Consider the following 25,105-nt stretch of genomic DNA (forward strand, 5'->3'; position numbering starts at 1 on the left):
GCCAGCTCTCCCTCTCCCCTCCCTCTGTCTCTACACTGGTTATGCCAGCTCTCCCTCTCCCCTCCCTCTGTCTCTACACTGGTTATGCCAACTCTCCCTCTCTCTGTCTCTACACTGGTTATGCCAGCTCTCCCTCCCTCTGTCTCTACACTGGTTATGCCAGCTCTCCCTCTCCCCTCCCTCTGTCTCTACACTGGTTATGCCAGCTCTCCCTCTCCCCTCTCTCTGTCTCTACACTGGTTATGCCAGCTCTCCCTCTCCCCTCCCTCTGTCTCTACACTGGTTATGCCAACTCTCCCTCTCTCTGTCTCTACACTGGTTATGCCAGCTCTCCCTCCCTCTGTCTCTACACTGGTTATGCCAGCTCTCCCTCTCCCCTCCCTCTGTCTCTACACTGGTTATGCCAGCTCTCCCTCTCCCCTCTCTCTGTCTCTACACTGGTTATGCCAGCTCTCCCTCTCTCTGTCTCTACACTGGTTATGCCAGCTCTCCCTCTCTCTGTCTCTACACTGGTTCTGCCAGCCCTCCCTCTCTCTGTCTCTACACTGGTTATGCCAGCTCTCCCTCTCTCGGTCTCTACACTGGTTATGCCAGCTCTCCCTCCCTCGGTCTCTACACTGGTTATGCCAGCTCTCCCTCTCTCGGTCTCTACACTGGTTATGCCAGCTCTCCCTCTCCCCTCCCTCTGTCTCTACACTGGTTATGCCAGCTCTCCCTCTCTCAGGCTCTACACTGGTTATGCCAGCTCTCCCTCTCCCCTCCCTCTGTCTCTACACTGGTTATGCCAGCTCTCCCTCTCTCGGTCTCTATACTGGTTATGCCATCTCTCCCTCTCCCCTCCCTCTGTCTCCACACTGGTTATGCCAGCTCTCCCTCTCTCGGTCTCTATACTGGTTATGCCATCTCTCCCTCTCCCCTCCCTCTGTCTCTACACTGGTTATGCCAGCTCTCCCTCTCTCTGTCTCTATACTGGTTATGCCAGCTCTCCCTCTCTCTGTCTCTATACTGGTTATGCCAGCTCTCCCTCTCTCTGTCTCTATACTGGTTATGCCAGCTCTCCCTCTCCCCTCTCTCTGTCTCTACACTGGCTGCTGCCAGGGCGTAATGATGGATTTGTGCTGCTGTTGCATTTTCAAGTGATGCTAGTTTTTATTCAATTGAAAAACAGACATGACAGACTAATACACTTAAAATGAGGAATTGGCATCAAGTCACAGCCAGCAGCCCTTAGCCTTAAATGAGAAACATTTTGAAGCTGCAGGGCCACTTTTATTACTTTAGAGCACTGATCAGTTTATCATTTTGAAACAGCCTAACTCTTGTCATTCACTGGAGATATTGTATTTTGACACCCCAAAACAACTTAGGAACCTATTGGGCATGTCAATCGGTACAAATTCATATCTCAAGCTAATTCTATGAGACTTATGATGTTGTATTTACCATGTCATTACAGGTTTGTAAACCATTTTGGTGATTCTTTAGGCCTACAGGTATAATGCTTCGTTACAACTTGTTTTAACCATGTACCAGCCTCTATGGAGTAGGCTTATGTTTTCATTAAAGGCCCAGTGCAGTCAAACACTGAATTTGTCTGTGTTTTATATACATTTCCACACTATGAGGTTGGAATAAGACTGTGAAATTGTGAAAATGATGATATTGCCCTTTTAGTGTAAGAGTTGTTTGAAAAGATCGGCTGAAATTTCAGCCTGATTTGGTGGGATGGAGTTTTGGCCTGGCTGGTGACATCACCAAGCGTAAATAAGTTAATAGACCAACAAGAAAGAGAGTTCCAAACCTCTGCCTATAACAGCTGGTTTTCAGTGTCCCCTCCCCACTCAGACCACTCCCAGGCAGTCCTAGCAAAATTATTGCTTGAGAAATTGCTCTTTGCTAAGAATTTGAATTGAAAACAAATCACAGTAAGGTACTTAATTGTTACCAAGAAATGATTTGATATTTAGATAAAAACAGCTTCATTGGATCTTTAGGAGGTGGTTTCCCAGACATAGATTAAACCTAGTCCTGATTCTCCATTCAAAGCACTTTTTTGTCGAGGACTAGGTTTATTCTGTATCGGGGAAAGCGGCCCAACATCCCTAAGTAAGTAAACCCACCTGACGTAGACGATGTATGGATTGCCGTCGTCAACACGGATGGATGTATTGATCCTTCTGATCCCTTCCTCTCGGTTACAGGAGAAGACATACTGAAACACAGTACAGAGAAGAAACAGTCTGCATGGTGCATCAGAACAGGGTGATGATAATAGTCTGATACATTAGAACAGGGTGATGATAATAGTCTGATACATGGTGCATCAGAACAGGGTGATGATAATAGTCTGCTACATCAGAACAGGGTGATGATAATAGTCTGCTACATGGTGCATCAGAACAGGGTGATGATAATAGTCTGCTACATGGTGCATCAGAACAGGGTGATGATAATAGTCTGCTACATGGTGCATCAGAACAGGGTGATGATAATAGTCTGATACATGGTGCATCAGAACAGGGTGATGATAATAGTCTGCTACATCAGAACAGGGTGATGATAATAGTCTGCTACATGGTGCATCAGAACAGGGTGATGATAATAGTCTGCTACATGGTGCATCAGAACAGGGTGATGATAATAGTCTGCTACATGGTGCATCAGAACAGGGTGATGATAATAGTCTGATACATGGTGCATCAGAACAGGGTGATGATAATAGTCTGCTACATGGTACATCAGAACAGGGTGATGATAATAGTCTGCTACATCAGAACAGGGTGATGATAATAGTCTGCTACATCAGAACAGGGTGATGATAATAGTCTGCTACATCAGAACAGGGTGATGATAATAGTCTGATACATCAGAACAGGGTGATGATAGTCTGCTACATCAGAACAGGGTGATGATAATAGTCTGCTACATCAGAACAGGGTGATGTTAATAGTCTGATACATCAGAACAGGGTGATGATAAGAGTCTGCTACATCAGAACAGGGTGATGATAATAGTCTGATACATTAGAACAGGGTGATGATAATAGTCTGATACATGGTGCATCAGAACAGGGTGATGATAATAGTCTGCTACATCAGAACAGGGTGATGATAAGAGTCTGCTACATGGTGCATCAGAACAGGGTGATGATAATAGTCTGCTACATGGTGCATCAGAACAGGGTGATGATAATAGTCTGCTACATGGTGCATCAGAACAGGGTGATGATAATAGTCTGATACATGGTGCATCAGAACAGGGTGATGATAATAGTCTGCTACATGGTACATCAGAACAGGGTGATGATAATAGTCTGCTACATCAGAACAGGGTGATGATAATAGTCTGCTACATCAGAACAGGGTGATGATAATAGTCTGATACATCAGAACAGGGTGATGATAATAGTCTGATACATCAGAACAGGGTGATGATAGTCTGCTACATCAGAACAGGGTGATGATAATAGTCTGCTACATCAGAACAGGGTGGTGTTAATAGTCTGATACATCAGAACAGGGTGATGATAAGAGTCTGCTACATCAGAACAGGGTGATGTAAATAGTCTGATACATTAGAACAGGGTGATGATAATAGTCTGCTACATCAGAACAGGGTGATGATAAGAGTCTGATACATGGTACATCAGAACAGGGTGATGATAATAGTCTGCTACATCAGAACAGGGTGATGATAATAGTCTGCTACATCAGAACAGGGTGATGATAAGAGTCTGATACATGGTACATCAGAACAGGGTGATGATAATAGTCTGCTACATCAGAACAGGGTGATGATAATAGTCTGCTACATCAGAACAGGGTGATGATAATAGTCTGATACATCAGAACAGGGTGATGATAGTCTGCTACATCAGAACAGGGTGATGATAATAGTCTGCTACATCAGAACAGGGTGATGTTAATAGTCTGATACATCAGAACAGGGTGATGTTAATAGTCTGCTACATCAGAACAGGGTGATGATAATAGTCTGCTACATCAGAACAGGGTGATGATAATAGTCTGCTACATCAGAACAGGGTGATGATAATAGTCTGCTACATGGTACATCAGAACAGGGTGATGATAATAGTCTGCTACATCAGAACAGGGTGATGATAATAGTCTGCTACATGGTGCATCAGAACAGGGTGATGATAATAGTCTGATACATGGTACATCAGAACAGGGTGATGATAATAGTCTGCTACATGGTACATCAGAACAGGGTGATGATAATAGTCTGCTACATGGTACATCAGAACAGGGTGATGATAATAGTCTGATACATCAGAACAGGGTGATGATAGTCTGATACATCAGAACAGGGTGATGATAAGAGTCTGATACATGGTACATCAGAACAGGGTGATGATAATAGTCTGCTACATCAGAACAGGGTGATGTTAATAGTCTGATACATCAGAACAGGGTGATGTTAATAGTCTGATACATCAGAACAGGGTGATGATAAGAGTCTGATACATCAGAACAGGGTGATGATAGTCTGCTACATCAGAACAGGGTGATGATAGTCTGCTACATCAGAACAGGGTGATGATAGTCTGCTACATCAGAACAGGGTGATGTTAATAGTCTGATACATCAGAACAGGGTGATGATAAGAGTCTGCTACATCAGAACAGGGTGATGATAATAGTCTGATACATTAGAACAGGGTGATGATAATAGTCTGATACATGGTGCATCAGAACAGGGTGATGATAATAGTCTGCTACATCAGAACAGGGTGATGATAAGAGTCTGCTACATGGTGCATCAGAACAGGGTGATGATAATAGTCTGCTACATGGTGCATCAGAACAGGGTGATGATAATAGTCTGCTACATGGTGCATCAGAACAGGGTGATGATAATAGTCTGATACATGGTGCATCAGAACAGGGTGATGATAATAGTCTGCTACATGGTACATCAGAACAGGGTGATGATAATAGTCTGCTACATCAGAACAGGGTGATGATAATAGTCTGCTACATCAGAACAGGGTGATGATAATAGTCTGATACATCAGAACAGGGTGATGATAATAGTCTGATACATCAGAACAGGGTGATGATAGTCTGCTACATCAGAACAGGGTGATGATAATAGTCTGCTACATCAGAACAGGGTGATGTTAATAGTCTGATACATCAGAACAGGGTGATGATAAGAGTCTGCTACATCAGAACAGGGTGATGTAAATAGTCTGATACATTAGAACAGGGTGATGATAATAGTCTGCTACATCAGAACAGGGTGATGATAAGAGTCTGATACATGGTACATCAGAACAGGGTGATGATAATAGTCTGCTACATGGTACATCAGAACAGGGTGATGATAATAGTCTGCTACATCAGAACAGGGTGATGATAATAGTCTGATACATTAGAACAGGGTGATGATAATCGTCTGATACATGGTACATCAGAACAGGGTGATGATAATAGTCTGCTACATCAGAACAGGGTGATGATAATAGTCTGCTACATCAGAACAGGGTGATGATAAGAGTCTGATACATGGTACATCAGAACAGGGTGATGATAATAGTCTGCTACATCAGAACAGGGTGATGATAATAGTCTGCTACATCAGAACAGGGTGATGATAATAGTCTGATACATCAGAACAGGGTGATGATAGTCTGCTACATCAGAACAGGGTGATGATAATAGTCTGCTACATCAGAACAGGGTGATGTTAATAGTCTGATACATCAGAACAGGGTGATGTTAATAGTCTGCTACATCAGAACAGGGTGATGATAATAGTCTGCTACATCAGAACAGGGTGATGATAATAGTCTGCTACATCAGAACAGGGTGATGATAATAGTCTGCTACATGGTACATCAGAACAGGGTGATGATAATAGTCTGCTACATCAGAACAGGGTGATGATAATAGTCTGCTACATGGTGCATCAGAACAGGGTGATGATAATAGTCTGATACATGGTACATCAGAACAGGGTGATGATAATAGTCTGCTACATGGTACATCAGAACAGGGTGATGATAATAGTCTGCTACATCAGAACAGGGTGATGATAATAGTCTGATACATCAGAACAGGGTGATGATAATAGTCTGATACATCAGAACAGGGTGATGATAGTCTGCTACATCAGAACAGGGTGATGATAAGAGTCTGATACATGGTACATCAGAACAGGGTGATGATAATAGTCTGCTACATCAGAACAGGGTGATGTTAATAGTCTGATACATCAGAACAGGGTGATGATAAGAGTCTGATACATCAGAACAGGGTGATGATAATAGTCTGATACATCAGAACAGGGTGATGATAGTCTGCTACATCAGAACAGGGTGATGATAGTCTGCTACATCAGAACAGGGTGATGATAAGAGTCTGATACATGGTACATCAGAACAGGGTGATGATAATAGTCTGCTACATCAGAACAGGGTGATGATAAGAGTCTGATACATGGTACATCAGAACAGGGTGATGATAATAGTCTGCTACATCAGAACAGGGTGATGTTAATAGTCTGATACATCAGAACAGGGTGATGTTAATAGTCTGCTACATCAGAACAGGGTGATGATAATAGTCTGCTACATCAGAACAGGGTGATGATAATAGTCTGCTACATCAGAACAGGGTGATGATAATAGTCTGCTACATGGTACATCAGAACAGGGTGATGATAATAGTCTGCTACATCAGAACAGGGTGATGATAATAGTCTGCTACATGGTGCATCAGAACAGGGTGATGATAATAGTCTGATACATGGTACATCAGAACAGGGTGATGATAATCGTCTGCTACATGGTACATCAGAACAGGGTGATGATAATAGTCTGCTACATCAGAACAGGGTGATGATAATAGTCTGCTACATCAGAACAGGGTGATGATAATAGTCTGATACATCAGAACAGGGTGATGATAATAGTCTGATACATCAGAACAGGGTGATGATAATAGTCTGATACATCAGAACAGGGTGATGATAGTCTGCTACATCAGAACAGGGTGATGATAGTCTGCTACATCAGAACAGGGTGATGATAAGAGTCTGATACATGGTACATCAGAACAGGGTGATGATAATAGTCTGCTACATCAGAACAGGGTGATGTTAATAGTCTGATACATCAGAACAGGGTGATGATAAGAGTCTGCTACATCAGAACAGGGTGATGATAATAGTCTGCTACATCAGAACAGGGTGATGATAATAGTCTGATACATTAGAACAGGGTGATGATAATAGTCTGCTACATGGTACATCAGAACAGGGTGATGATAATAGTCTGCTACATCAGAACAGGGTGATGATAATAGTCTGCTACATCAGAACAGGGTGATGATAAGAGTCTGATACATGGTACATCAGAACAGGGTGATGATAATAGTCTGCTACATCAGAACAGGGTGATGTTAATAGTCTGATACATCAGAACAGGGTGATGTTAATAGTCTGATACATCAGAACAGGGTGATGATAATAGTCTGCTACATCAGAACAGGGTGATGATAATAGTCTGCTACATCAGAACAGGGTGATGATAAGAGTCTGCTACATCAGAACAGGGTGATGATAATAGTCTGCTACATCAGAACAGGGTGATGATAATAGTCTGCTACATCAGAACAGGGTGATGATAATAGTCTGCTACATCAGAACAGGGTGATGATAATAGTCTGCTACATCAGAACAGGGTGATGATAATAGTCTGCTACATCAGAAAAGGGGGATGATAATAGTCTGCTACATCAGAACAGGGTGATGATAAGAGTCTGCTACATCAGAACAGGGTGATGATAATAGTCTGCTACATCAGAACAGGGTGATGATAATAGTCTGCTACATCAGAACAGGGTGATGATAATAGTCTGCTACATCAGAACAGGGTGATGATAATAGTCTGATACATCAGAACAGGGTGATGATAATAGTCTGCTACATGGTGCATCAGAACAGGGTGATGATAATAGTCTGCTACATCAGAACAGGGTGATGATAATAGTCTGCTACATCAGAACAGGGTGATGCTAATAGTCTGCTACATGGTGCATCAGAACAGGGTGATGATAATAGTCTGCTACAAGGTGCATCAGAACAGGGTGATGATAATAGTCTGCTACATCAGAACAGGGTGATGTTAATAGTCTGCTACATCAGAACAGGGTGATGATAATAGTCTGCTACATCAGAACAGGGTGATGATAATAGTCTGCTACATCAGAACAGGGTGATGATAAGAGTCTGCTACATCAGAACAGGGTGATGATAATAGTCTGCTACATCAGAACAGGGTGATGATAATAGTCTGCTACATCAGAACAGGGTGATGATAATAGTCTGCTACATCAGAACAGGGTGATGATAATAGTCTGCTACATCAGAACAGGGTGATGATAATAGTCTGCTACATCAGAACAGAACAGGGTGATGATAATAGTCTGCTACATCAGAACAGGGTGATGATAAGAGTCTGCTACATCAGAACAGGGTGATGATAATAGTCTGCTACATCAGAACAGGGTGATGATAATAGTCTGCTACATCAGAACAGGGTGATGATAATAGTCTGCTACATCAAAACAGGGTGATGATAATAGTCTGATACATCAGAACAGGGTGATGATAATAGTCTGCTACATGGTGCATCAGAACAGGGTGATGATAATAGTCTGCTACATCAGAACAGGGGTGATGATAATAGTCTGCTACATCAGAACAGGGTGATGCTAATAGTCTGCTACATGGTGCATCAGAACAGGGTGATGATAATAGTCTGCTACAAGGTGCATCAGAACAGGGTGATGATAATAGTCTGCTACATCAGAACAGGGTGATGATAATAGTCTGCTACATCAGAACAGGGTGATGATAATAGTCTGCTACATCAGAACAGGGTGATGATAATAGTCTGCTACATCAGAACAGGGTGATGATAATAGTCTGCTACATCAGAACAGGGTGATGATAATAGTCTGCTACATGGTGCATCAGAACAGGGTGATGATAATAGTCTGCTACATCAGAACAGGGTGATGCTAATAGTCTGCTACATGGTGCATCAGAACAGGGTGATGATAATAGTCTGCTACAAGGTGCATCAGAACAGGGTGATGATAATAGTCTGCTACATCAGAACAGGGTGATGATAATAGTCTGCTACATCAGAACAGGGTGATGATAATAGTCTGCTACATCAGAACAGGGTGATGATAATAGTCTGCTACATCAGAACAGGGTGATGATAATAGTCTGCTACATCAGAACAGGGTGATGATAATAGTCTGCTACATGGTGCATCAGAACAGGGTGATGATAATAGTCTGCTACATCAGAACAGGGTGATGCTAATAGTCTGCTACATGGTGCATCAGAACAGGGTGATGATAATAGTCTGCTACATCAGAACAGGGTGATGATAATAGTCTGCTACATCAGAACAGGGTGATGATAAGAGTCTGCTACATCAGAACAGGGTGATGATAATAGTCTGCTACATCAGAACAGGGTGATGATAAGAGTCTGCTACATGGTGCATCAGAACAGGGTGATGATAATAGTCTGCTACATGGTGCATCAGAACAGGGTGATGATAATAGTCTGCTACATGGTGCATCAGAACAGGGTGATGATAATAGTCTGATACATGGTGCATCAGAACAGGGTGATGATAATAGTCTGCTACATGGTACATCAGAACAGGGTGATGATAATAGTCTGCTACATCAGAACAGGGTGATGATAATAGTCTGATACATCAGAACAGGGTGATGATAATAGTCTGATACATCAGAACAGGGTGATGATAGTCTGCTACATCAGAACAGGGTGATGATAATAGTCTGCTACATCAGAACAGGGTGATGTTAATAGTCTGATACATCAGAACAGGGTGATGATAAGAGTCTGCTACATCAGAACAGGGTGATGTAAATAGTCTGATACATTAGAACAGGGTGATGATAATAGTCTGCTACATCAGAACAGGGTGATGATAAGAGTCTGATACATGGTACATCAGAACAGGGTGATGATAATAGTCTGCTACATGGTACATCAGAACAGGGTGATGATAATAGTCTGCTACATCAGAACAGGGTGATGATAATAGTCTGATACATTAGAACAGGGTGATGATAATTGTCTGATACATGGTACATCAGAACAGGGTGATGATAATAGTCTGCTACATCAGAACAGGGTGATGATAATAGTCTGCTACATCAGAACAGGGTGATGATAAGAGTCTGATACATGGTACATCAGAACAGGGTGATGATAATAGTCTGCTACATCAGAACAGGGTGATGATAATAGTCTGCTACATCAGAACAGGGTGATGATAATAGTCTGATACATCAGAACAGGGTGATGATAGTCTGCTACATCAGAACAGGGTGATGATAATAGTCTGCTACATCAGAACAGGGTGATGTTAATAGTCTGATACATCAGAACAGGGTGATGTTAATAGTCTGCTACATCAGAACAGGGTGATGATAATAGTCTGCTACATCAGAACAGGGTGATGATAATAGTCTGCTACATCAGAACAGGGTGATGATAATAGTCTGCTACATGGTACATCAGAACAGGGTGATGATAATAGTCTGCTACATCAGAACAGGGTGATGATAATAGTCTGCTACATGGTGCATCAGAACAGGGTGATGATAATAGTCTGATACATGGTACATCAGAACAGGGTGATGATAATAGTCTGCTACATGGTACATCAGAACAGGGTGATGATAATAGTCTGCTACATCAGAACAGGGTGATGATAATAGTCTGATACATCAGAACAGGGTGATGATAATAGTCTGATACATCAGAACAGGGTGATGATAGTCTGCTACATCAGAACAGGGTGATGATAAGAGTCTGATACATGGTACATCAGAACAGGGTGATGATAATAGTCTGCTACATCAGAACAGGGTGATGTTAATAGTCTGATACATCAGAACAGGGTGATGATAAGAGTCTGATACATCAGAACAGGGTGATGATAATAGTCTGATACATCAGAACAGGGTGATGATAGTCTGCTACATCAGAACAGGGTGATGATAGTCTGCTACATCAGAACAGGGTGATGATAAGAGTCTGATACATGGTACATCAGAACAGGGTGATGATAATAGTCTGCTACATCAGAACAGGGTGATGTTAATAGTCTGATACATCAGAACAGGGTGATGTTAATAGTCTGCTACATCAGAACAGGGTGATGATAATAGTCTGCTACATCAGAACAGGGTGATGATAATAGTCTGCTACATCAGAACAGGGTGATGATAATAGTCTGCTACATGGTACATCAGAACAGGGTGATGATAATAGTCTGCTACATCAGAACAGGGTGATGATAATAGTCTGCTACATGGTGCATCAGAACAGGGTGATGATAATAGTCTGATACATGGTACATCAGAACAGGGTGATGATAATCGTCTGCTACATGGTACATCAGAACAGGGTGATGATAATAGTCTGCTACATCAGAACAGGGTGATGATAATAGTCTGATACATCAGAACAGGGTGATGATAATAGTCTGATACATCAGAACAGGGTGATGATAATAGTCTGATACATCAGAACAGGGTGATGATAGTCTGCTACATCAGAACAGGGTGATGATAGTCTGCTACATCAGAACAGGGTGATGATAAGAGTCTGATACATGGTACATCAGAACAGGGTGATGATAATAGTCTGCTACATCAGAACAGGGTGATGTTAATAGTCTGATACATCAGAACAGGGTGATGATAAGAGTCTGCTACATCAGAACAGGGTGATGATAATAGTCTGCTACATCAGAACAGGGTGATGATAATAGTCTGATACATTAGAACAGGGTGATGATAATAGTCTGCTACATGGTACATCAGAACAGGGTGATGATAATAGTCTGCTACATCAGAACAGGGTGATGATAATAGTCTGATACATTAGAACAGGGTGATGATAATCGTCTGATACATGGTACATCAGAACAGGGTGATGATAATAGTCTGCTACATCAGAACAGGGTGATGATAATAGTCTGCTACATCAGAACAGGGTGATGATAAGAGTCTGATACATGGTACATCAGAACAGGGTGATGATAATAGTCTGCTACATCAGAACAGGGTGATGTTAATAGTCTGATACATCAGAACAGGGTGATGTTAATAGTCTGATACATCAGAACAGGGTGATGATAATAGTCTGCTACATCAGAACAGGGTGATGATAATAGTCTGCTACATCAGAACAGGGTGATGATAAGAGTCTGCTACATCAGAACAGGGTGATGATAATAGTCTGCTACATCAGAACAGGGTGATGATAATAGTCTGCTACATCAGAACAGGGTGATGATAATAGTCTGCTACATCAGAACAGGGTGATGATAATAGTCTGCTACATCAGAACAGGGTGATGATAATAGTCTGCTACATCAGAACAGGGTGATGATAAGAGTCTGCTACATCAGAACAGGGTGATGATAATAGTCTGCTACATCAGAACAGGGTGATGATAATAGTCTGCTACATCAGAACAGGGTGATGATAATAGTCTGCTACATCAGAACAGGGTGATGATAATAGTCTGATACATCAGAACAGGGTGATGATAATAGTCTGCTACATGGTGCATCAGAACAGGGTGATGATAATAGTCTGCTACATCAGAACAGGGTGATGATAATAGTCTGCTACATCAGAACAGGGTGATGCTAATAGTCTGCTACATGGTGCATCAGAACAGGGTGATGATAATAGTCTGCTACAAGGTGCATCAGAACAGGGTGATGATAATAGTCTGCTACATCAGAACAGGGTGATGTTAATAGTCTGCTACATCAGAACAGGGTGATGATAATAGTCTGCTACATCAGAACAGGGTGATGATAATAGTCTGCTACATCAGAACAGGGTGATGATAATAGTCTGCTACATCAGAACAGGGTGATGATAATAGTCTGCTACATCAGAACAGGGTGATGATAATAGTCTGCTACATCAGAACAGGGTGATGATAATAGTCTGCTACATCAGAACAGGGTGATGATAATAGTCTGCTACATCAGAACAGGGTGATGATAAGAGTCTGCTACATCAGAACAGGGTGATGATAATAGTCTGCTACATCAGAACAGGGTGATGATAATAGTCTGCTACATCAGAACAGGGTGATGATAATAGTCTGCTACATCAAAACAGGGTGATGATAATAGTCTGATACATCAGAACAGGGTGATGATAATAGTCTGCTACATGGTGCATCAGAACAGGGTGATGATAATAGTCTGCTACATCAGAACAGGGTGATGATAATAGTCTGCTACATCAGAACAGGGTGATGCTAATAGTCTGCTACATGGTGCATCAGAACAGGGTGATGATAATAGTCTGCTACAAGGTGCATCAGAACAGGGTGATGATAATAGTCTGCTACATCAGAACAGGGTGATGATAATAGTCTGCTACATCAGAACAGGGTGATGATAATAGTCTGCTACATCAGAACAGGGTGATGATAATAGTCTGCTACATCAGAACAGGGTGATGATAATAGTCTGCTACATCAGAACAGGGTGATGATAATAGTCTGCTACATGGTGCATCAGAACAGGGTGATGATAATAGTCTGCTACATCAGAACAGGGTGATGATAATAGTCTGCTACAAGGTGCATCAGAACAGGGTGATGATAATAGTCTGCTACATCAGAACAGGGTGATGATAATAGTCTGCTACATCAGAACAGGGTGATGATAATAGTCTGCTACATCAGAACAGGGTGATGATAATAGTCTGCTACATCAGAACAGGGTGATGATAATAGTCTGCTACATCAGAACAGGGTGATGATAATAGTCTGCTACATCAGAACAGGGTGATGCTAATAGTCTGCTACATGGTGCATCAGAACAGGGTGATGATAATAGTCTGCTACAAGGTGCATCAGAACAGGGTGATGATAATAGTCTGCTACATCAGAACAGGGTGATGATAATAGTCTGCTACATCAGAACAGGGTGATGATAATAGTCTGCTACATCAGAACAGGGTGATGATAATAGTCTGCTACATCAGAACAGGGTGATGATAATAGTCTGCTACATCAGAACAGGGTGATGATAATAGTCTGCTACATGGTGCATCAGAACAGGGTGATGATAATAGTCTGCTACATCAGAACAGGGTGATGCTAATAGTCTGCTACATGGTGCATCAGAACAGGGTGATGATAATAGTCTGCTACAAGGTGCATCAGAACAGGGTGATGATAATAGTCTGCTACATCAGAACAGGGTGATGATAATAGTCTGCTACATCAGAACAGGGTGATGATAATAGTCTGCTACATCAGAACAGGGTGATGATAATAGTCTGCTACATCAGAACAGGGTGATGATAATAGTCTGCTACATCAGAACAGGGTGATGATAATAGTCTGCTACATCAGAACAGGGTGATGATAATAGTCTGCTACATCAGTACAGGGTGATGATAATAGTCTGATACATCAGAACAGGGTGATGATAATAGTCTGCTACATGGTGCATCAGAACAGGGTGATGATAATAGTCTGCTACATCAGAACAGGGTGATGATAATAGTCTGATACATCAGAACAGGGTGATGATAATAGTCTGCTACATGGTACATCAGAACAGGGTGATGATAATAGTCTGATACATCAGAACAGGGTGATGATAATAGTCTGCTACATGGTGCATCAGAACAGGGTGATGATAATAGTCTGCTACATGGTGAATCAGAACAGGGTGATGCTAATAGTCTGCTACATGGTGAATCAGAACAGGGTGATGCTAATAGTCTGCTACATAGTGCATCAGAACAGGGTGATGCTAATAGTCTGCTACATAGTGCATCAGAACAGGGTGATGCTAATAGTCTGCTACATGGTGCATCAGAACAGGGTGATGATAATAGTCTGCTACATGGTGAATCAGAACAGGGTGATGCTAATAGTCTGATACATGGTACATCAGAACAGGGTGATGATAATAGTCTGATACATCAGAACAGGGTGATGATAATAGTCTGCTACATGGTGCATCAGAACAGGGTGATGATAATAGTCTGCTACATCAGAACAGGGTGATGCTAATAGTCTGCTACATGGTGCATCAGAACAGGGTGATGATAATAGTCTGCTACATGGTGAATCAGAACAGGGTGATGATAATAGTCTGCTACATCAGAACAGGGTGATGCTAATAGTCTGCTACATGGTGCATCAGAACAGGGTGATGATAATAGTCTGCTACAAGGTGCATCAGAACAGGGTGATGATAATAGTCTGCTACATCAGAACAGGGTGATGCTAATAGTCTGCTACATGGTGCATCAGAACAGGGCGATGATAATAGTCTGCTACATCAGAACAGGGTGATGATAATAGTCTGCTACATCAGAACAGGGTGATGCTAATAGTCTGCTACATGGTGCATCAGAACAGGGTGATGATAATAGTCTGCTACATGGTGCATCAGAACAGGGTGATGATAATAGTCTGCTACATCAGAACAGGGTGATGATAATAGTCTGCTACATCAGAACAGGGTGATGATAATAGTCTGCTACATCAGAACAGGGTGATGATAATAGTCTGCTACATCAGAACAGGGTGATGATAATAGTCTGATACATCAGAACAGGGTGATGATAATAGTCTGCTACATCAGAACAGGGTGATGATAATAGTCTGCTACATCAGAACAGGGTGATGATAATAGTCTGCTACATCAGAACAGGGTGATGATAATAGTCTGCTACATGGTGAATCAATTGTTTGGGAAAAAACATAGGACAAAGCACTATGGTCCACAAAACATGCACAATTCTAGGCTGCATCAGCCGATTTCGGCAGTAGAGTACTGTAAACAACAATGAAACAGAAAATAACCAAAGACTTCATAGAGACTAGAAACATAGAGGCTGTGTCCCAAACATAACCCTATGTAGTCTGTTGACCAGAGCCCATAGGTTCTCCCATAGCAGATATAGAGAATAGGGTGCCATTTGGGACAAAACTTTTATCTTTCAAGTTTCAAGTTATTGAGTCTCATGAGCCCTGGTCAAAAGAAGTGCACTATATAGGGAATAGGGTGCCATTTGGTACTCAGAAAAGCCTCACCTGTAGCATTCCCTCCTGGATGAAGAGTTTCATGAAAAAGAAGCCCCTGGCCACTGCTCCTTGGTCAACGTACAGGATGGTCCCCTGGGCCTCCTGGGTCTGAAACCTCACAGTGATGTTGTTGTTGGCACCAAGGTCTATGCCCTCAAACTCCAAGTAGGAATTACCAGAGTACTGGACGTAGCTGGAGTCTGGAGATGGGAAAAGGGGGTGGGAGAGAGATAGGGAGATGAGAAAAGTATAATATTTCATAAAACACCAACACAGTACAGAGCACTGAGAAATTGGCTATTGTGTCGAATGTATTAATCTATAGAAGTGATTATTTTTTCCCCCAAATATTGACTGTATCTTATGGGGAGGCAGGTATCCTAGTGGTTAGAGCGTTGGGCCAGTAACTGAAAGGTTGCTAGATCGAATCCCCGAGCTGACAAGGTAAAAATAAGCAGTTCTGCCCCTGAACAAGGCAGTTAACCCTATTCTAGGCTGGCATTGTAAATAAGAATTTGTTCTTAACTGACTTCCTGAGTTAATATAAATAAATTCCTTGTTGAAACAGTTGAAGGTGAAAGTTTACATACACAAATACATTTAAACTCAGTTTTTCACAATTCCTGACATTTAATCCTAGTAAAGATTCCCTGTTTTAGGCCAGTTAGGATCACCACTTTATTTTAAGAATGTGAAATGTCAGAATAATAGTAGAGCGAATGATTTATTTCAGCTTTTATTTCTTTCATCACATTCAGAAGTGGGTCAGAAGTTTGCATACACTCAATTAGTATTTGGTAGCATTACCTTTAAATTGTTTAACTTGGGTCAAACGTTTCGGGTAGCCTCCAGCAAGCTTCCCACAATAAGTTGATTGTGGACTTCAGGAAACAGCAGAGGGAACACCCCCCTATCCACATCGATGGAACAGTAGTGGAGAGGGTAGCAAGTTTTAAGTTCCTCGGCATACACATTACAGACAAACTGAATTGGTCCACTCACACAGACAGCATCGTGAAGAAGGCGCAGCAGCGCCTCTTCAACCTCAGGAGGCTGAAGAAATTCGGCTTGTCACCAAAAGCACTCACAAACTTCTACAGATGCACAATCGAGAGCATCCTGTCGGGCTGTATTACCGCCTGGTACGGCAACTGCTCCGGCCCACAACCGTAAGGCTCTCCAGAGGGTAGTGAGGTCTGCACAACGCATCACCGGGGGCAAACTACCTGCCCTCCAGGACACGTACACCACCCGATGTTACAGGAAGGCCATAAAGATCATCAAGGACAACAACCACCCGAGCCACTGCCTGTTCACCCCGCTATCATCCAGAAGGCGAGGTCAGTACAGGTGCATCAAAGCTGGGACCGAGAGACTGAAAAACAGCTTCTATCTCAAGGCCATCAGACTGTTAAACAGCCACCACTAACATTGAGTGGCTGCTGCCAACACACTGACACTGACTCAACTCCAGCCACTTTAATAATGGGAATTGATGGGAAATGATGTAAATATATCACTAGCCACTTTAAACAATGCTACCTTATATAATGTTACTTACCCTATATTATTAATCTCATATGCATACGTATATACTATACTCTATATCATCGACGGCATCCTTATGTAATACATGTATCACTAGCCACTTTAACTATGCCACTTTGTTTACATACTCATCTCATATGTATATACTGTACTCGATACCATCTACTGTATCTTGCCTATGCTGCTCTGTACCATCACTCATTCATATATCCTTATGTACATATTCTTTATCCCCTTACACTTTGTATAAGACAGTAGTTTTGGAATTGTTAGTTAGATTACTTGTTGGTTATTACTGCATTGTCGGAACTAGAAGCACAAGCATTTCGCTACGCTCGCATTAACATCTGCTAACCATGTGTATGTGACAAATCAAATTTGATTTGAAGTTGGGTGAATTTTGCCCATTCCTCCTGACAGAGCTGGTGTAACTGAGTCAGGTTTGTAGGCCTCATTGCTCACACAAGCTTTGTCAGTTCTGAAAAACAAATAGAACAAATGTTCTATAAGATTGAGGTCAGGGCTTTGTGATGGCCACTCTAATACCTTGACTTTGTTGTCCTTAAGCCATTTTGCCACAACTTTGGAAGTATGCTTGGGGTCATTGTCCATTTGGAAGAACCATTTGCGACCAAGCTTTAATCTCCTGACTGATCTTGAGATGTTGCTTCAATATATGCACATCATTTTTCTCCCTCATTATGCCATCTATTTTGTGAAGTGCACCAGTCCCTCCTGCAGCAAAGCACCCCACAACATGATGCTGCCACCTGTTACGGCTTTCTTCGGTCGAAGGAGAGTCGGACCAAAATGCAGCGTGGCTATTGCAATCCATGTTTAGCGATCCAACCCTTGCCATCCAACACGTCTTCCCATGTCCATTCCTCCTTTCGTTTCTCCTGCTGTCGCTGCCTGTTACCACGCTGCTTGATCCGTGTGTGGTGGGTGATTCTGTTACGGCTTTCTTCCGTCGAAGGAGAGTCGGACCAAAATGCAGCGTGGCTATTGCAATCCATGTTTAGCGATCCAACCCTTGCCATCCAACACGTCTTCCCATGTCCATTCCTCCTTTCGTTTCTCCTGCTGTCGCTGCCTGTTACCACGCTGCTTGATCCGTGTGTGGTGGGTGATTCTGTTACGGCTTTCTTCCGTCGAAGGAGAGTCGGACCAAAATGCAGCGTGGCTATTGCAATCCATGTTTAGCGATCCAACCCTTGCCATCCAACACGTCTTCCCATGTCCATTCCTCCTTTCGTTTCTCCTGCTGTCGCTGCCTGTTACCACGCTGCTTGATCCGTGTGTGGTGGGTGATTCTGTTACGGCTTTCTTCCGTCGAAGGAGAGTCGGACCAAAATGCAGCGTGGCTATTGCAATCCATGTTTAGCGATCCAACCCTTGCCATCCAACACGTCTTCCCATGTCCATTCCTCCTTTCGTTTCTCCTGCTGTCGCTGCCTGTTACCACGCTGCTTGATCCGTGTGTGGTGGGTGATTCTGTTACGGCTTTCTTCCGTCGAAGGAGAGTCGGACCAAAATGCAGCGTGGCTATTGCAATCCATGTTTAGCGATCCAACCCTTGCCATCCAACACGTCTTCCCATGTCCATTCCTCCTTTCGTTTCTCCTGCTGTCGCTGCCTGTTACCACGCTGCTTGGTCCGTGTGTGGTGGGTGATTCTGTTACGGCTTTCTTCCGTCGAAGGAGAGTCGGACCAAAATGCAGCGTGGCTATTGCAATCCATGTTTATTAAATAATAAAGAAACACGAACTTACAAAAACAATAAACGTGTGAAAACCGAAACAGCCCTATCTGGTGCAAACACAAAGACAGGAACAATCACCCACAAAATACACAGTGAAACCCCGGCTACCTAAATATGGTTCCCAATCAGAGACAACGAGAATCACCTGACTCTGATTGAGAACCGCCTCAGGCAGCCAAACCTATGCTACACCCCTACTCAGCCACAATCCCAATGCCTACAAAACCCCAATACGAAACACAACAAAATAAACCCATGTCACACCCTGGCCTGACCAAATATATAACGAAAACACAAAATACTATGACCAAGGCGTGACACCACCCCTGTGCTTCACGGCTTGCAAGCCTCCCCATTTTTCCACCAAACATCAGACCAGAGGACAGTTCTCCAAATAGTACAATCTTTGTCCCCATGTGCAGTTGCAAACGATAGTCTGGCTTTTTTATGGCGGTTGTGGAGCAGTGGTTTCTTCCATGATGAGTGGCCTTTCAGATTGTGTCGATATAGGACTCATTTTACTGTGAATATTGATACTTTCGTACCTGTTTCCTCCAGCATCTTCACAAGGTTCTTTGCTGTTGTTCTGGGATTGATTTGCACTTTTCGCACCAAAGTATGTTCATCTCTAGGAGACAGAAAGCGTCTCCTTCCTAAGCGGTATGACAGCTGCGTGGTCCCATGGTGTTTATACTTGCGTACTATTGTTTGTACAGATAAACGCAGTACCTTTAGATGTTTGGAAATTGCTCCCAAGGATGAACCAGACTTGTGGAGGTCTACAATTTTTTTTCTGAGGTCTTGGCTGATTTCTTTTGATTTTCCCATGATGTCAAGCAAAGAGGCATTGAGTTTGAAGGTAGGCCTTGAAATGCATACACAGGTACACCTCCAATTGACAAAAAAAATGATGTCAATTAGCCTATGATGTCAATAAGCTTCTAAACCCATGACATAATTTTCTGGAATTTTCCAAGCTTTTTAAAGGCACAGTCAACTTAGTGTATGTAAACTTCTGACCCACTGGAATTGTGATACAGTGAATTATAAGTGAAATAATCTGTCTGTACACAATTGTTGGAAAAATGACTTGTGTCATGGACAAAGTAGACGTCCTAACCGACTTGCCAAAACTATAGTTTGTTGACATTAAATTTGTGGAGTGGTTGAAAAACGAGTTTTAATGACTCAAACCTAAGTGTATATGTAAACTTCTGACTTCAACTCATATGAAAACTGTCTGATTGGTATGCCACTATTCAGCTGCGATGCAACACGTCATCCCTATTGAGTTTGTCAGTCTAGGAAGCAGCGCCAGGGGTCTGGGGCAAAATTATAAAAAAAAGGACCCTTCAACTGAGTGTGTGATAAGTTACAACGCCAGCCTTGAAATGTAATTACGCTCCATAGAGAGTTCTAGGATGCCACCCAAATGGCACGCTCTTCTATATATAGTGCACTACATTTGATCAAAAAGTAGGGCACTATATAGGGAATAGGGTACCATTTGGGACGGAGCCTTAGTGTTCTTCATAGAAATATGAAATATGGATCTGAACAGAAATAATGTATGAAAGGCTTCTGATTGTGATTGCCCCTCCTACAGAGTGTCAGGGGAGGCAGGGAGCTGTGTTTCTTTGGTTTTCTTGAGAGTTCATCACTGGTATACCATGAATAACAAAATATATAGCCCCCTTACAAATCTCCTTACATGAGTCAGTGGTGTGTTATCTTGTGGTGCCAATACATAGACTCTATGGCACCTGTTACTGAATGCATATTTTGGAGGCTCATTATTAAGTATTTATCTCACTTCTAAACTCACTCAGACTCATAACACAGTAATGGTGATGGGAGTTTCAACTGTACAATAGTTACGTCAACATTGGCTGCCACTACCTACTGTGAAAACATCACATGGAATGGATTTCTTAGTCCCAGAATGCAGAGGAATTCATTAACATTTTTATTTATTGTCCAGGGCAAAGATCTTTTCCTCAAAGCTAAGACGTCAAATGTCTGCAGGAGTCACGGATCAATTCAAGCCCTCTCGCTGTTTAATGCTGTCAGACATCCCAGCCTACCCTCATTCAAAGCCATGTCTCTCTCTAACCGAAGGCTCTTTATGAATATTAGGGCCTGTAATTGTCCAGCACTGAACACTGATTAAAAGGAAAGAGGAAAGCCTCACAGCTGGAAACACAAGCCCTCACAATTCTAGATCAACTAGGTCCGCGTCCCAAATGTCACCCTACTGCCTATATAGTGCACTACTTTTGACCAATGCCCCATTGGAATATAGGGAATAGGGTGCCATTTGGGATGCACGTTAGGAGTTCTGGAATGTGGCCCTACCCTGCCTATAATGAGGTAAAGACGAGGGTGGACCGTAGCCTTGGTGTGTCTTGTATTTGTCTCTAATTGGCAGGGTATATGGAAATATTAGCTTTATTCATCGCAGGTAACAAAGTGACCATCCTTTTTTTATGCTGTTCTCAGTGGAGGTGTGGAATGGAGATGGGCTTTTACTATCTAAACATGAGCACACTACAAAAAACCTTACAGTAATCAAACTGGGGTAGAAAATGATTCACAACAAATGCAAACGTTGACATGGTTATTGTCTAAATATTTACTAAAGCAGATAGATGCAAGAACACTCAACACAAAGGATATGTAGCTCTTCTAGTTCACTTAGGAGACTGACTATCCACAAGCCAGACTGTACAGTACAGTACGAAGACAATGGCTAAGGACATACAGATGGTAACTGAGAGAGATTGATTAGTCTGCATTCACCAGAGCGGAATTAAAGCCAGGGTGGAGTTACTGGAAAGAAAATTATGATATGAAAAACCACTGTGCTGGTGCTCTCTGATGGGTAAACACTATAGGGCCACAGAGACTTGGTAGAAGCTGCTCGTAGAAAAAGGTTTTCTGTTGACTGGCAGAAAAACTTAAAGCACGATGGGAATTCATTTTTCCATCAATGCACTCTTGAAGAATTATGATATGTTTGCAAACGTATTTATGAGGAAGGAATGTTGACACATTTCATAAGAGGGAAAACATTTCTGCTGCACGACCCCAAATACTGTAGTCTTTAGAATCATATAAACCGATAATAAAATCACACATTAACAGCATAGACCCTTTTAGCTCTGTGAATGAAAACGTATATTGTCCTGCGATTGTTAAAAGCCCTCACACCTCTTCCATTTATGAGTTGTAAAAGGGGTAAATAGGATTGCTTTGCTACAAGCCGTGAAGCATGTAAATGACACAATATACTGAAGGTAGAGAGGCGGAGAGAAGAGAGAAGAAGCCTGGCTGAAAGGAATTTAATCATACAACTTTATTACATGGCTCATTGTATAGCATGATATTCTGCTTTATATCATCCGTGTCAGTAAGGCAATTATGGGACATTTCAGGAAGGCTTGTTCTAATGCCTGGAAGTTTATTGAGGGTAGTGACGCAGACCGTTTTAAGAGACTGACTCAGACTCCAGTAATTTGGGGCAGAGAGAGCATTAGAGAATCTCACCATGCTTTATGTACTGTATTCCTCCTTTGCGACAAACGTTGCTATTTGTTGACAAAAAATAGCCCCAACCCGTCTGAAAAACCCTGTTATAATCATAAGCGCTCCCTAATACACCTGTATTGTAGTTCTTCTTCTATTTCTTATTTTCACTGTTAAAAGGCTACACCTCAGAAATCAGCCAGATCACTGTTAAATGGCTACACCTCAGAAATCAGACAGACAGATCACTGTTAAATGGCTACACCTCAGAAATCAGACAGACAGATCACTGTTAAATGGCTACACCTCAGAAATCAGACAGACAGATCACTGTTAAATGGCTACACCTCAGAAATCAGCCAGACAGACCACTGTTAAATGGCTACACCTCAGAAATCAGACAGACAGATCACTGTTAAATGGCTACACCTCAGAAATCAGACAGACAGATCACTGTTAAATGGCTACACCTCAGAAATCAGCCAGACAGACCACTGTTAAATGGCTACACCTCAGAAATCAGACAGACAGATCACTGTTAAATGGCTACACCTCAGAAATCAGACAGACAGATCACTGTTAAATGGCTACACCTCAGAAATCAGACAGACAGATCACTGTTAAATGGCTACACCTCAGAAATCAGCCAGACAGACCACTGTTAAATGGCTACACCTCAGAAATCAGACAGACAGATCACTGTTAAATGGCTGCACCTCAGACATCAGACAGACAGACCACTGTTAAATGGCTGCACCTCAGAAATCAGACAGACAGACCACTGTTAAATGGCTGCACCTCAGACATCAGACAGACAGACCACTGTTAAATGGCTACACCTCAGAACTCAGACAGCCAGATCACTGTTAAATGGCTACACCTCAGAAATCAGACAGACAGACCACTGTTAAATGGCTACACCTCAGAAATCAGACAGACAGACCACTGTTAAATGGCGACACCTCAGACATCAGACAGACAGACCACTGTTAAATGGCTACACCTCCGAAATCAGACAGACAGACCACTGTTAAATGGCGACACCTCAGACATCAGACAGACAGACCACTGTTAAATGGCTGCACCTCAGAACTCAGCCTCTTTTAGGTTGTTGTCGTGATTTATCGGCCTGCTAGAAGCGAGACCTCTATCAATATCAGTTAGACTTTGAGTCCCAATAGACCAGCCTGTTTGATCTGACGCAGGGTAGCCTCCAGGGTAGATGGGCTAACCTTAACACCCCCCTCCGTCTGACCCTCCTTCTCTCTGGACAGTAATGGGACCAATACCCTGAGGAGAAAGAAAAGACAGAGAATTATCAGGGAGAGAGAGATAATTATCAGGAAGAGAGAGATAATTATCAGGAAGAGAGAGATAATTATCAGGAAGAGAAAGAGAATATTCAGGGAGAGAGAGAGAATTATCAGGAAGAGAAAGAGAATTATCAGGAAGCGAGAGAGAGGGAGATTTTTCAGGGAGAGAGAGAGAGAGAATTTTCAGGGAGAGAGAGAGAGAATTAATCAGAGAGAGAGAGAGAAAGAGAGAATTATCAGGGAGAGAGAAAGAGAATTGACTGTGATCTGAGAATTAATGAGGATAAATGCAAGCCAACAACGGTGTGCTCTCTCCCTCTTGCTCTCCCTCTCCCCGCTCTCCCTCCCTCCCTATTCAGTCCCTGACAATAGGGTTTGCCAATGCTGATGATGGAAAATTACCCCTCAGAGACAAAGCCATTCATTAATTTTAAAGCCCTTGTTTGGTCTGATGTAGGCTTTGATGCAGTCTGAGGCTGGTGTGTGCACGCACGTGTGTGTGTGTTCGTGAGTGGCTGCTAACTGCTGCCACGAGGCAGGGGTATGCCTCATTAACAGTTAGCTCCAGTGTCTCTCCCAGGTCTCTCCTTTTCCACTAGCTACCTTAAATTATCAGGTTTTACTGTAGTTACCATCCTGGCTATCATCCTCCAGTATAATTGGCCTTTAATGTAGTTTACCATCCTGGCTATCTGCCTCCAGTAGCTATCATCCTCCAGTATAACTGGCCTTTAATGTAGTTTACCATCCTGGCTATCTGCCTCCAGTAGCTATCATCCTCCAGTATA

The 25,105-nt window shown here is 42.4% G+C and overlaps 1 protein-coding gene across 1 annotated transcript in view; it reads right to left on the reverse strand.

The window, feature by feature from the left end:
- Nucleotides 1-25,105, reverse strand: part of LOC116359709 (protein eyes shut homolog) — a 181,388-nt gene that overhangs the window by 97,897 nt on the left and 58,386 nt on the right. The window contains exons 9-10 of the mRNA XM_031813048.1: nucleotides 16,179-16,369; nucleotides 2,121-2,212 (exon numbers count right to left, since the gene is read on the reverse strand). Coding sequence (XP_031668908.1) covers nucleotides 2,121-2,212; nucleotides 16,179-16,369 — 283 coding nt within the window. The remainder of the gene's footprint in view (nucleotides 1-2,120; nucleotides 2,213-16,178; nucleotides 16,370-25,105) is intronic.

This window comes from Oncorhynchus kisutch, unplaced genomic scaffold (assembly GCF_002021735.2).
Source record: "Oncorhynchus kisutch isolate 150728-3 unplaced genomic scaffold, Okis_V2 Okis04b-Okis11a_hom, whole genome shotgun sequence".
NCBI lineage: Eukaryota > Metazoa > Chordata > Actinopteri > Salmoniformes > Salmonidae > Oncorhynchus > Oncorhynchus kisutch.